At 41.0% G+C, this 12,324-nt stretch overlaps 1 protein-coding gene across 3 annotated transcripts in view; it reads left to right on the top strand.

Annotated features, from left to right (window-relative positions):
* Window positions 1-12,324, top strand: part of MYO19 (myosin XIX) — a 349,059-nt gene that overhangs the window by 100,403 nt on the left and 236,332 nt on the right. For all 3 annotated transcript variants that reach the window (XM_085649443.1, XM_085649445.1, XM_085649444.1), the window contains exons 7-8: window positions 6,642-6,744; window positions 6,949-7,045. In XM_085649443.1, coding sequence (XP_085505569.1) covers window positions 6,642-6,744; window positions 6,949-7,045 — 200 coding nt within the window. The remainder of the gene's footprint in view (window positions 1-6,641; window positions 6,745-6,948; window positions 7,046-12,324) is intronic.

The raw sequence follows: 12,324 nt of genomic DNA, 5'->3' as shown, positions 1-12,324 counted from the left end.
ATAAGATCAGATTGAGATAAGCCAAACCTTGTTTGTAGATCCTCAAACGGTATAAAAGTATTGTTGGAATAAATGTCTTTAAGATAAAAAATACCAGCCTTAATCCACGAAAACCAAAAACTAATGTTCCTATTTAATTTAATGATATTACTATACCATAATGATAATTCAACAGTGTTATACATGGGATATAGAAAAATGGAATCTAGATCATTAAAAATCATTTTAGTGGATTTGAGAATGACAGATTTATGAAAAAATGATGAATTGTTAGACATAGTTAACAGAGTTGGTAATGGAAATGGCTTCACAATAGATTTTTCAATTTGGAGCCAAGAAGGTGGATTATGTAAAAGGGAATGACTAAACCATATGGCACTTTGTTTTAAAATAAAAGCTTTGTGATAAAGAAAAAAATTTGGGATACCAAATCCAGCATTACATTTAGACATTTTTAATTTTTTATAACTAATGCGAGGTGATTTGTTATTCCAAAGAAATTTGGAGAGAAGTTTATCAACATCTTTATAAAATTTTAATGGGAATTGAGTAGGAATCATGGCAAGAGTATAAAAAAATTTTGGAGCAATATTCATTTTCATAGATTCCATTCTACCCCACCATGAAAGGTGCAGTGATGCCCATTTAGACGTTTTATCTTTTATATAATCTAAGACAAAATTACAGTTTAAAGTCACTGTAGATTTTATGGATGAGGAAAATAAAATACCAAGATATTTTAATTTATTCTTATGCCAAACAATTTCATTCATGGATATCATATCAGGAGTACAATAAATGTTTAAAGGAAAAAATTCCGTTTTATTAGTGTTTAATTTGTAGCCAGAAACCACAGAATACTTTGTTATAATCTCTAATAAAGAAGGAAATGAGGATAAGGGGTCACTAATAAATAAAAGTACATCATCAGCATATGCTAAAGTTTTAATAATAATCTCATTAATACTAATTCCTTTAATATTATCACATTTTCTTATAGAGGTAAGGAAAGGTTCAATGCCAATTAAAACCAATAGCGGGGAAAGGGGACACCCTTGTCTAGTACCTCTAAAGAGGGAGAATTGGCCATTAATAATAAATAGCCGAGCAGTAGGAGCAAAGTATAGAGCTGAAATCATACGAATAAAATTGTCGCCAAAGTTAAATGATGATAAAGCATGAAATAAAAATTGCCAATGCAGTTTATCAAAGACTTTTTCAGCATCCAAAGCCATAATTCCTGAAGGAGTAGTTAACGCATGACCCTGTTCAATGACATGTAACAAAGTTAGTGTATTATTTGCAGAGTGTCTATTTTTCATAAAACCAGATTGATCTGAATGTATAATAGAATCTAATACAGGAGATAATCGTGTGGCTAATATTTTGGCATATAATTTACAATCTTGATTAATTAAAGAGATAGGGCGATAATTAGATACAAGAGTGGGGTCTTTATCGGGTTTGGGAAGAACGATAATTAAAGCTTCAGTAAAGGAACCTAAAGTAATTCCCGTAGAGCCAAACATTGTAAAAAGTTGAAATAGTAAAGGTAAAAGATGGGACTGAAACTCTTTATAAAACTCCGCCGGGATACCATCAGGACCCGGAGATTTATTTTTTTTAAGAGATTTTATAGCTGATAAAATTTCATCCTTAGTAATTGGAGAGTCAAGCCCCATTTTATCTGATGGAGAAATTTTAGGTAGACCACATGAAGATAAAAAAGAATCAACTAAAGAGTCATTATGAAAATCAGGTTTATCATATAACTTAGAGTAAAAATCCCAAAATTCATTAACAATATCTTTGAGATAAAGCAATTCTACCATTGGATCCGTGAATAAAGATGATTTGAGTTTTGTCTTTTTTGATACGTATGTAATTCGCTAACAGTCTTCCAGATCTATTTGCATTAAAACTAAATTTAGCTTTGGCTTTAGAAATCTGAATGCCAGCTCTTTTACTAAGAATTGTATTAAATTCATATCGAAGCTTTTGCAACTTAACTCTATATTGAGGATCATTAGACGTAATAAAAAGTCGTTCATATTCCGCTATTTGCTTTTCTAGCTGTTTAATATTGGCATTAAAGGTCTTATTTTCGTGAGCCATAATAGAAATAGTAACCCCTCTAATATAAGCTTTAAAAGCATCCCATCTATTAACCAATGAAGTAGTACCTTCAGGATTAAACTGAAAAAAATCATGAATGGCAGAGAGGAGCTTTGGTTTATTATGCTCATTAAGTGCTATATCAGAATTCATTCTCCATCTAGGCTGGTTAGTAAAGGTTGAATTTAAATTTAGAATACAAGAAACCATAGCATGATCAGAGACGTCAATGTTGCCAATCTTGGGGGTACTAACAGAGTTAATCAGCTGTTTTGTGACGAATATGTAATCGATCCTAGAATGAGAACAGTGTGGGTTAGAAAAAAAAGTAACGTTTTTTTCTGTAGGGAAGTGTAGATGCCAAATATCAACTAACTTAGTGGTTTGAAGAAATGTTTTAAAAGCAAAATAAACCTTATGGGGATGGAATTTAGTACGAGATAATCTATCTAATAAAGGATCAGATATGACATTAAAATCACCTGCAACAATTAAAGGTACATTACCAATTTTTACAACCTCAGTTGAAAGATTAGTCCAAAAAACAGGGTCATCTGCAGTAGGGCCATAAACATTTAATAGAAATAAGATAGAATCATGAACTTTAACCTTAACAATTAAATATCTCCCATCCGTATCTGTAATTTTGCTCAAAATTTGGCAATGCGATTTTTTTTGCAAATAATATAGCTACACCATTTTTCTTGCCATTAGCAGGAGAAGAAACAATATTGTCAACCCATTTTTTCTTCATATAATCTAAGATTTTATCATCTATATGAGTTTCTTGTAAAAAACAAGTCAGCTTTGCAACAACCCAAATAATCCAAAATTTGTGTACGTTTCACAGGATGGCGTAAACCTTTAACATTCAATGACACTACTTTAATATTAGCCATAACATAATAAAAAGAGAAAAGGGGTAGAAAGAGGAAAGTCAGAAAAAGACACAAATGTTAAGAAGAAAGTAGCTCCAGAACACACAAAAGGGAATGGAAGAAATAAAACATAGTAAAAAAGACAAACAAAATACATAAATATGAACATTGAAACGCACACACGCTCTACAAGCATGGCCGGAACCGCTGGAGCCCAAAATATTATGAATTATATAAATCTGTCAAAGAAGATCATACAGGAAAAAATCAAGTGGTAGGGCCGTGAGTGTCCATAGCTTGCTGTAATTGTTGATCTAGAAAATGTCGCAGATCTTCAGGTCGCTGGAAGGATTTTGAAAAATTATCTTTCCAAATGCGCATTGTTGAAGGGTCAAAAAGGCCGTATTGGTATCCAAGGCTTCTTATTTGTGGGCGAAGATCAGTAAAACCCTTACGTATTGCAACAGTTTCTTTAGCAAAATCTTGATGAATAAAGATTTTGTGACCATTGACCATCAATGCAGGAATTTCTCTAGCTGCTTTTCTGATCAGAACCAAATGATGGTGACGAAGAACTTTAAATATCATTTGTCTAGGCTTGGTATGTTTAGGATTGCGACGTGAAGGAATTCTATGAGCCTTATCAATTTCAAATTTTTCCGGAAATTTGATATTTAAAAGACCAGGAATTAAGTTCTCTAAGTATAGTCGACAGTTAGATCCCTCAACCTCTTCTGGTAAATTAAATATGCGAAGGTTGTATTGTCTATTGCGATTTTCCATGTCCAAAAGATGTGAGCACAAAGGTGATATTTTCGCCACCAGTGGAGTAAAAGCGTCGACTTTAACTTTATTATCCTGTATTTTAATTGAGTTGTCTGATATTTTCATTGACATACTCGCCATTTCTTTTCGAACATTTTTAATTTCAGTCGCAATAGTTTCTGTATTAGCACGAAGAGCCTGAATTTCCTCTAAAATTAAAGAAAGCGAAGGTTCAGATGACTCCACTACTTTTGATTTTATTGGAGGAGGTGAAATCTGCTGTCTTCTTTTATTGTTGAGAGGATTTTTATTATCCATTTTTGAGAATAAATAATGAAATTTGAAGAAAAAAGAACAGTTTATGAATAAAAAGACCAAAAAAAAATGCAAATCAATCCTCAAAAAGACTGGTGCAGCAGCTAAACTGGACTAGGGGTGTGGCTAGGCCCAAGCCAGGCCCTTTCCTGAAGTATGCTCCGCCCCCCTGACAGACTAACCAGGCAGTACCTCAATGCAGAGCTCGGAGCAGGAACCAGGGAGCCAGAAACACCACTTCCCACGACCAAATAGGCTTGAAACCACTTCCCAGTGCAGGTAAGCCTATTTTTGCAGCAGCAACCTCTTTTTACATGAAATTCTGACAGACTTTTGTCGTTTTTTCTTTTAAAACGGGCGAAAACGCGGAGGAGCTCACCGGGTGGCGGCCATCTTGAGTCGCGCGCTCGCGCGTCCCCCCTGGTCACCCTATTCTTAAGAGCTCAAGCCTTTAGACTGAAGGATCAGGTCAGCCCTCCGCTGTAATCGGCACGGAAGAAAGAAACTTCGTATTTTTTATTACAAACCTTCCAGAGCTGCAGTGGGTGGCTGGGCTTCTGACGAATCTGGCTTCTGTCAAATGGTCCGGGTTCTGGGTCTGGTTTCTAGTGTACGTTCGCAAAGATGAAATTCTCTAATTAGAGTTCCATTTCTCAGGTTCGGAAGCCTCTAGTAAATACTCGGGGAGTAAATGCGTTTGCTACACCATGCTAGGCATCTCTAACAACTTACGGGAATTTTTTTAGTTCAGGCTGTCAATAGGATAATGGGCAGAGTAAGGTTGCTAACGCTGTATTGCTACAGCCATATCTGACATTGGTTCTTATACCTTTAACAATAGGCAGCTTTTGCCAGTGCAATTCAAACGTAAGAGTAATATATTAAAGAAATTTAAGAGACATTTTTCACTTATTACTGGTTGCTGTATCTGGTTTTTGTGTAAAAATAAAATGTGCATCTCTGAAGAACATGTTCACCCTGAAGGGTACCTTGGCACTGATGTAAGAGACTCGGTAGTACTCATTTTATCGACCTTGGGAGGATGAGAGGCTGAATGGGCCCACCATGATTCGAACCCGTGACCATGAGGTCCGACACAGATTCCTGCTGTGGATGCATTTTTAGTTCACAAAGCCACCAGACTGGTAGTATTTGTTTTGTCCAACAAAGCTTAGCATGCGGCCTCAATGCTTTAACGGCCTGCCGTCCTCCATAAAAGGCTGCCCACTCCCGCTATTGGAAGTTACTTCAGATCATGCTGTTCTAATACAGATGACGGTGTTGAAATATTTTTTTCCAGTTGAGCTTTGGTAATCGTGTCTTTCTATTAATATTTGCTCTGCAGCTCCTAACTCTTACCTCCCCAACCCTACCTGCATTTGTCCCGCTGACTGAAGAATCCTTCCTCTGCTTGGCTGATCCCTCACTAAGTGCAAAGTACAACTCTAAGCTCCCGTCTTCTGCTGTCTCATTGTCCCATGAAAACGCACTGACGCTTCACTGGTTGATTGTGAGCGGGTACAATTGCCCCCTCGTGAGAATCCACTCTGATTCTTTCATTGCCTTCCCCACCCTCCCAGGTCTTTGCCTGAAGACGGAAGGCGCGTGTGCTCAGTAAATCGGGGACCCTATTGGCTTCCGTGTCTTTTTGTGTGAAAATACGAACTGTAGCACTCTTTGCATTGAGTAATGATTAGATTATATCACAGCACGCGCAAGTCCTTTTCACATTCGTTCAGCACATCCGTAAGTGACGTGGAGGTATCGTATGCTTACCTGTAGTTTATGGAAACGGACTGTGACAAGTCTGATGGGAGGAGTGAAAAAATAAGGCCCGATTTTAAAAATGGTTGAGTGGTTCGAGAATTCTGTTCTGCAAGGTTCAGCCCTGCTATGTTTTATGAAGCAGAGTAAAATACAAGGTTTCACAGTAACTAAATAGAGCTTGATGTTATCCTATCTGAGGGTTTCTAAATGAGGATGTAAACACAGTGAGTGCAAAAGGAACATTGAGGTGAACGGTGAGGGGTTTAACTCCATATCTTTCAGAAATTAGGCTTTGTCTGGATTACTACGTTCACCTGCAGAGCACACAGTCCTTAGACTGACTGTCAAATTCATGCACGCCACGGTTTTGGCAATAAGTTCTTGGAAAGACTCCCGAGTCGGAGCATCTATCCACTAAAAGAAAGACTGGACCAATTACGTTGGAGACATTTGGATTCTTTGAGGTTGCAAGCCAAGTGCAGGAGTCAAACATGTTTTATAGAAAGAACGTTTCTAGAGACGAGGGCAGAATATGCGGCTACCAGTGGTGAGGCTTGGGAAGCTACGTTAGACCATATGATTTTGCAAACAGGGAAAGTTAGCCCAGGAGAAGTAGCACAGAAGTAAATGATAAAATCCAAGTGGGTTGGTGCGGACATAGTAGTGCAGTAGGATTTAAAACACAAGGGTACATCTAGAGACCATTTATGGTCTCTGTAGTACAACTAGGCAGGAGAAGGGTAAAAATGTGTGGGTCTGCCATTTCTAATCTGCTGCCTGTGTATAATTTGTTACTTCCAGAACTCGGCTTCTGACCGGCGCCTCCATCCAGACTTACTTGTTAGAGAAAACGCGAGTTGCACATCAGGCCCCCTTGGAAAGGAACTTTCATATCTTCTATCAGGTTTGCAATCTTGTCTACATATACCATGTTAACTACTTGTTTCATGTGAACATTTGCTCTTATTGTGCCTTTTTTGGATTGGTGTGCACTGCATTTTAATTAGTTATTTTCATGGAAATGAACTTCTAAAAGGGTTCTTAAGCTAGCAGTGTTCAAGCAAATCAGTCTAATGCCGCCATTTTGTTTTGCTCATTCTTGCTGCAGATCACAAAAGGTGCAAGTCCAGAAGAAAGACAGGAATGGAATCTTCCAGTTGGTTCAGCCTTCCTCTGGTTGCCAAATTCAGACCGACATCTGGAAGGTAATAGCATTGCAGAGGATGTAATTTGTTTTTAACATCTTTAATGCTTTTGCACATTAACATATGCATCATAAATATATGAACACCGCAACTGTGACTCCTATAGGTTCTTTTCTGCTAGCACGTCTGCACAGCTATAAGGACCCCACCCTTTTCTAGATGTTCCCTTCCCATGTTCCATTTATACCCCTCCTTTGTTCTTATTCAAAGTAGCCTTTCCTTTATCCGGGGATGTACCATGATAGTAAAGCCCTAGGCCCATGCGACCCCAGGGCGTTGGAGAGCCCTCCTAAGGTATGCTGTTCTTCGACCCACCCCGTCCCCACCAACCGTTTCCACCTCTTCAAATGTTGTCAGTATGTCTCCCCAATACTCGAAGATGTGAATAACTCATGTGGACCTCCTTGGTCAGTACCTATTCAAGAGTATCTCTTATCAATTTGTATGCACCCACCCCATGGCAATTCAATGTTTCGCCAGAAGGAGCACGAGCTGAAGAAATTTATATTTCATTTTACTATTTTTGGGGCGGCTTACTATACCCAGCAAGCATTGTGAAGGCGATAGGTCGAGACGCAATCCAGTTGCTTCCCAGATCTGCTCAACCACCGCCTGCCAGTATGGCGAGACCTCTTTGCAGTGCCATGCCAAATGAAGGAATTTGGCATTCCCCTGCCATAGAACATCCCACATATATCCTGTGTAGTTGAATTGGTGTGAGGTATGTACGATGTACGTAATTGAAATGCAGTCATTTAAATCTAACATTTCCAGAGACCCCCCTTAATCAATGCACAGGTAATTTTACAGTCTCTTATCTGTAAGTTGTCCCACTAGCTCCTCCCTCATGCCTTTTGAGCCGTCAGTTGTCTTCCAAGCCTATCCAGCTTGTGAGCCTTATACATCCAGGACACCAAGTGTCCCCACCTCTTTCACAGTCAACAACACATTAAGGACCTTTGACTGTGGGGTGCCTCCGGGATTTCCCTCCGTATTTCCCTGGTGTTACTTAGTAAGTCCTTTATTCTGTCTTTTAACGCTTTGATTGGCCTCTTAATCCGGGGGAGTCCGTCCACTAAAGGCAACCAGACGGACTCCCCCGGATTAAGAGAAATAACGAAAAAGCATCAGTTGAACTCGTGTCCTGATGGCTGTGTCTACTTCTGCAGTGGTACATGTAAAGTCTCTACCTTGAAGTCAGCAATCCACAACAGATCCCGCCAATCAAAGCGTTAAAAGACAGAATAAAGGACTTACTAAGTAGACTAAGACGTATCTGCCTTCTAGTCAAGTTCTTCCATGACCCTGGTAGTTCCTTCTGATTGATATCGAGTGGCAACTGCGACAATTGAGTGAACATCTGTCTCATCACCTACAATTTAGGCTGTTATACACCCTCTGTGTCCTGAAGAAGACCCGATATGACTATTTACAACGATTGGTTGATATAGGGTCGAAACGTTGACGGTTCGACAGTCCCGTAACAATTGGAATTCCCTGTGTATAACATGAAAAGATAGGACATGTGTCTTACAAGGTTTATTCTTTATCCATAACGAAGTTTGGGACTATTTACAACAAAAAGTTTTTTGTAAATTTGGTATTTTGTGTATATTCTGATTTTATTGATAATCACGTACATATACTGTAAATATTTACACTTTCACTACTACACTTAGTCACTTTATTCACTTTGTCACTGCGTCATTTTTCTAAAATACTGTATATACAGCCTTTTCATTTTCATTTCTTGTTCATATTCAAATGAGTTGATATCTAATTGAAAATACAAAGAATAAATTGTTGTTTTTCGAATTGTAAGTCATTGTGCAATATTGATTTTTTGGTTGATTTATTAATGCCGTGTTTCTTGATTCTTTTTGATTTTTGCTGTTTGATCTATTCCATTGAAAATAACTGTTTCCCTTTGGAACCATTGTTTATATTATGTTGACAAGGCCCAGGTTCCTTGGGTTATAGGGTTACCCCTGTTTATTTAACTTTTTTTTTTTTTTTGTTTTTTTTTTTTCCTTTTCTACATAATAATTAGGGCTCCCGGTTTTATGGTATTTATTCTTTTGCCATTTCCGTCTGTATTTATCCATATTTATTTTTTGGGCATTTTTTCTGTATTTATCCACATTTATTTTTGCCGTAAGTAAAAAACGACGCTACAGCTAGTATTTTCCCACATTTATTTAAATTAACAATGCACACATGCGCTCACTTAAACTAGTGATTTGTTGTGGCTTTAGCAGTGCTATAAATGGTCCGGTACTGAGTAATTTCAAAAGGAGAGTACCTGTGCTTCTCAGTTTTGCTATAAAAACACTTTAGGATAGAGTACAAGCACTTATCAGGAGCAAACATGTGCCAGCTCTTCTGTATTTCCATCTAAAACTAGGTAGAAATCTGCCTTCAAGTGTCTACGGTTTTCACACAGAAAGTACGTAAGGTTACCTATATTGGTGGTGGTGTGTTTGTGTGTAGATAGACAGACAGATAGATCCCAAGCTACACGCCACGTCATTGTCACATTAAATAGTCACTCCCACTTAAGGCATTAGTAAACATAAACAACCTACTACGTGTCTCACTTCAAACCCTCTATGTTAGACCTGTCAGCCCTTTGGGTGGTCCCTCCTCATCATTATTTATTTTGTCCCACTTTTGCCTCAAACCCTGTTTGAATTTTTCCTTTTTGGGAACCACCAGACTTTTTTTTTAGTGTTGCTGCAGATTCAGGGAGCCATTTTATCTACCCCTGAAACTTCTGTCTGAGGGCCTGGAGCACAAAATGGTGGCCACCTGTGACATCACCAGCATCCACTGGAACCTACCAGCACCTTCCAGAACATTCCAGAAGATTCCAGAACTCTGTGACAGTTGGAGGCGGTTTAGAATGTTGGGAGGTTAAGACAGAGTGTTGGCAGTTGGAGCTGGCAGTTGGCACCTGACTGGTGAAGAGAGAGCAGCACAACAGTGAAGGAGGAAGGAGTGAAGCAGCAGGGGTGGAAACTTGTGCCTGGAGTGGGGTCCATAAACCCACCCTTGATACTTGTCCCTACTGATGGATCCCAGCCTGTAGCCCTGTGTGGGAAGAAGCCAGAAAAACTCATCCTAAGGACCTGGACAGCAGGAACAGGCCTTAGAAGCAGAAAGCAGCAAGATCCTGACCTGGAAACTGGTTTCCCTGGAGTCCGGCGTCGAGTAGCCTGAGACCTGGAGCCCGAGGTGGAGAAGCGGCGCTGACTGAAGAAGCAGACGTCGTACCCGGAGCCGCCTGAGGTCGTGAGAGGGCGCCGACGGAGGTCGTGAGGAATACCAGAGGTCGAGGAGGAAGTTAACCGAGGTCGAGTGAGCGGCGTCATCGGAGGAGTGAAGTCCGCCCTCCGGAGTCGTCGGAGACCGAGGTGAAGTGTACCGGAGGTCGGGAGTGAGGATCGCACTCCGGAGTCGCCCGGAACCTGAGAGGAGGAGCACCGGAGGTCGGGGGTGAGGATCGCACCCCGGAGTCGCCGGAAGTCGACATCGAGGCCAGGCCGGCCGACGTCATCGAAGCCGAGAGCGCCATCGGACCGGAGCCGCCCGAAGTCGACACCGAGTAGAGACTGCCCGACGCCGTCGAATCGGAGGTCGAGATCGAACCGAGGCCGCCGACATCGGACCGGACCCGCCTACCGGCGTCGTCTAGAACTGACATTGTGCCGAGGCCGCCGAGACCGAACCGGAACCGCCTCACGGCATCGACACGACTCCAGCGGCGTCGGAGCATCAGAAAAAGGGCAGTAAGTGGAGTAGAGGGCGCCTAAGGCCCTGTGGAGACCTGAGAGACTGCTCTAAGGGGCTAGGGAGGTGCTGAAACCAACCTGACTGTGCCAGGGGTGAACTGGGACTAACCTAGAGAGGTTGTGTGGAGAGAGAAAGCCAGGGCACTGGTATTCCCCCCTTGATCTACCTCAGTTTAGGCCTCAGCCTTGTCCCAGCCAGGGAGTAGTACCCCTCAAGCCTTCCACAACCCTACAAGCTGTGCCTGGGCCAAATCAGCCCTTAGGGATTGAAAAGTGATCTGATTACATGAATGTTGCTGTATACTTTTAATTATTTATTGGGGGCACTGTATTTATTGAGTTTTTACCTATTTATTGCTTCACTATATTTATTGGTCCACAGGGCTTGTTGGTGTACAATATTTATGGGTACAGTATTTATTGCCTCAGAATATTTAATTGCCTGTATTACCTGCACTTTTATTTATGCCTTCAGTATTTATGATCACCCCTATTTATTGAATCATTAAGCCAGTATTTATTTGTCCTGCACTTTCTAAAAAGTTTGTATATTGTGATTGTTATTTATTTTCTCCAATCAGCAACTAAGAGAAAAAGCAGATAAAGTTATTTTCATAATTTTTACGGTGTAGAGTCGTTTTTGGAACGGATGCACACATGGTTATTGTTTGGGTATGTTGTATGCTTAGCACGGAGCCTGATTCCTGACCACTCGAGCCAAGCTACCACAGTGTGTCCGGGAGACCACCACCACCCCTTCTAGTGTGGGAGTGGTTTTCCAACATAAATTGGTGTTCAGTGGTGGGATAGAGCTGTGCCTACGCATACTCAACAATAACTGTGGGTAGTCCATAGGCCTACACCGGGAGTTTTCTCAAGAGCGGCCTTCCTAATTGTGGGTTTTTGTTTTTTCCAAATTTACTCTGGTGGTGGGAGGAGGTATTATTAAAGGTACCCCCCTGCATTGTTACTGCACAAAACCTGTCCTCTAACCTGAGTGGGCAAGATGGAGTTTGTACTAGAAAATCTAGAAACGTACACTGTGGCCCAACTCAGGGAGTTTTGCCAGCGGGAGGGGGTGTACTGCCCCCCAGGAGCAAAGAAGGGTGCACTCCAAACTAGCTTAAGGGCTTGGGGGGAGGCACGCCGAGAAAGCAAGGCTGAGGAGGAAGACAGGGATGGAGAGCCTGACCCTGAGGGGGCTGAGATGTATCAACCTGAGGTGGGGAACCTGTCAGCAGGGCCCAGAACCATTTCTAGGAAGGGCAGCAGTGCCTCTAGCGGTGGCTTGTCTGAAGTGGAGCTAACAGACCGGAGGGAGAAAAGACAGCTCACATGGGACTTAGCAAGGCTGGAAAAGGAGAAGGAGGAGCAGAGGATGGCCCATGAATTGCGACTGAAAGAAATAGATCTTCAGATCTTGAGAATCGGGGCACAACCTGTTCCTAATGGTGGCAGCCAAACCCAAGAGATCACCAGGGAATCTAA

The sequence above is a fragment of the Triturus cristatus genome, chromosome 3_2 (assembly GCF_964204655.1).
Source record: "Triturus cristatus chromosome 3_2, aTriCri1.1, whole genome shotgun sequence".
Classification (NCBI taxonomy): domain Eukaryota; kingdom Metazoa; phylum Chordata; class Amphibia; order Caudata; family Salamandridae; genus Triturus; species Triturus cristatus.
Note: the sequence above shows the minus strand (reverse complement) of the source record. Positions and strands in the feature narration are given on the sequence as shown.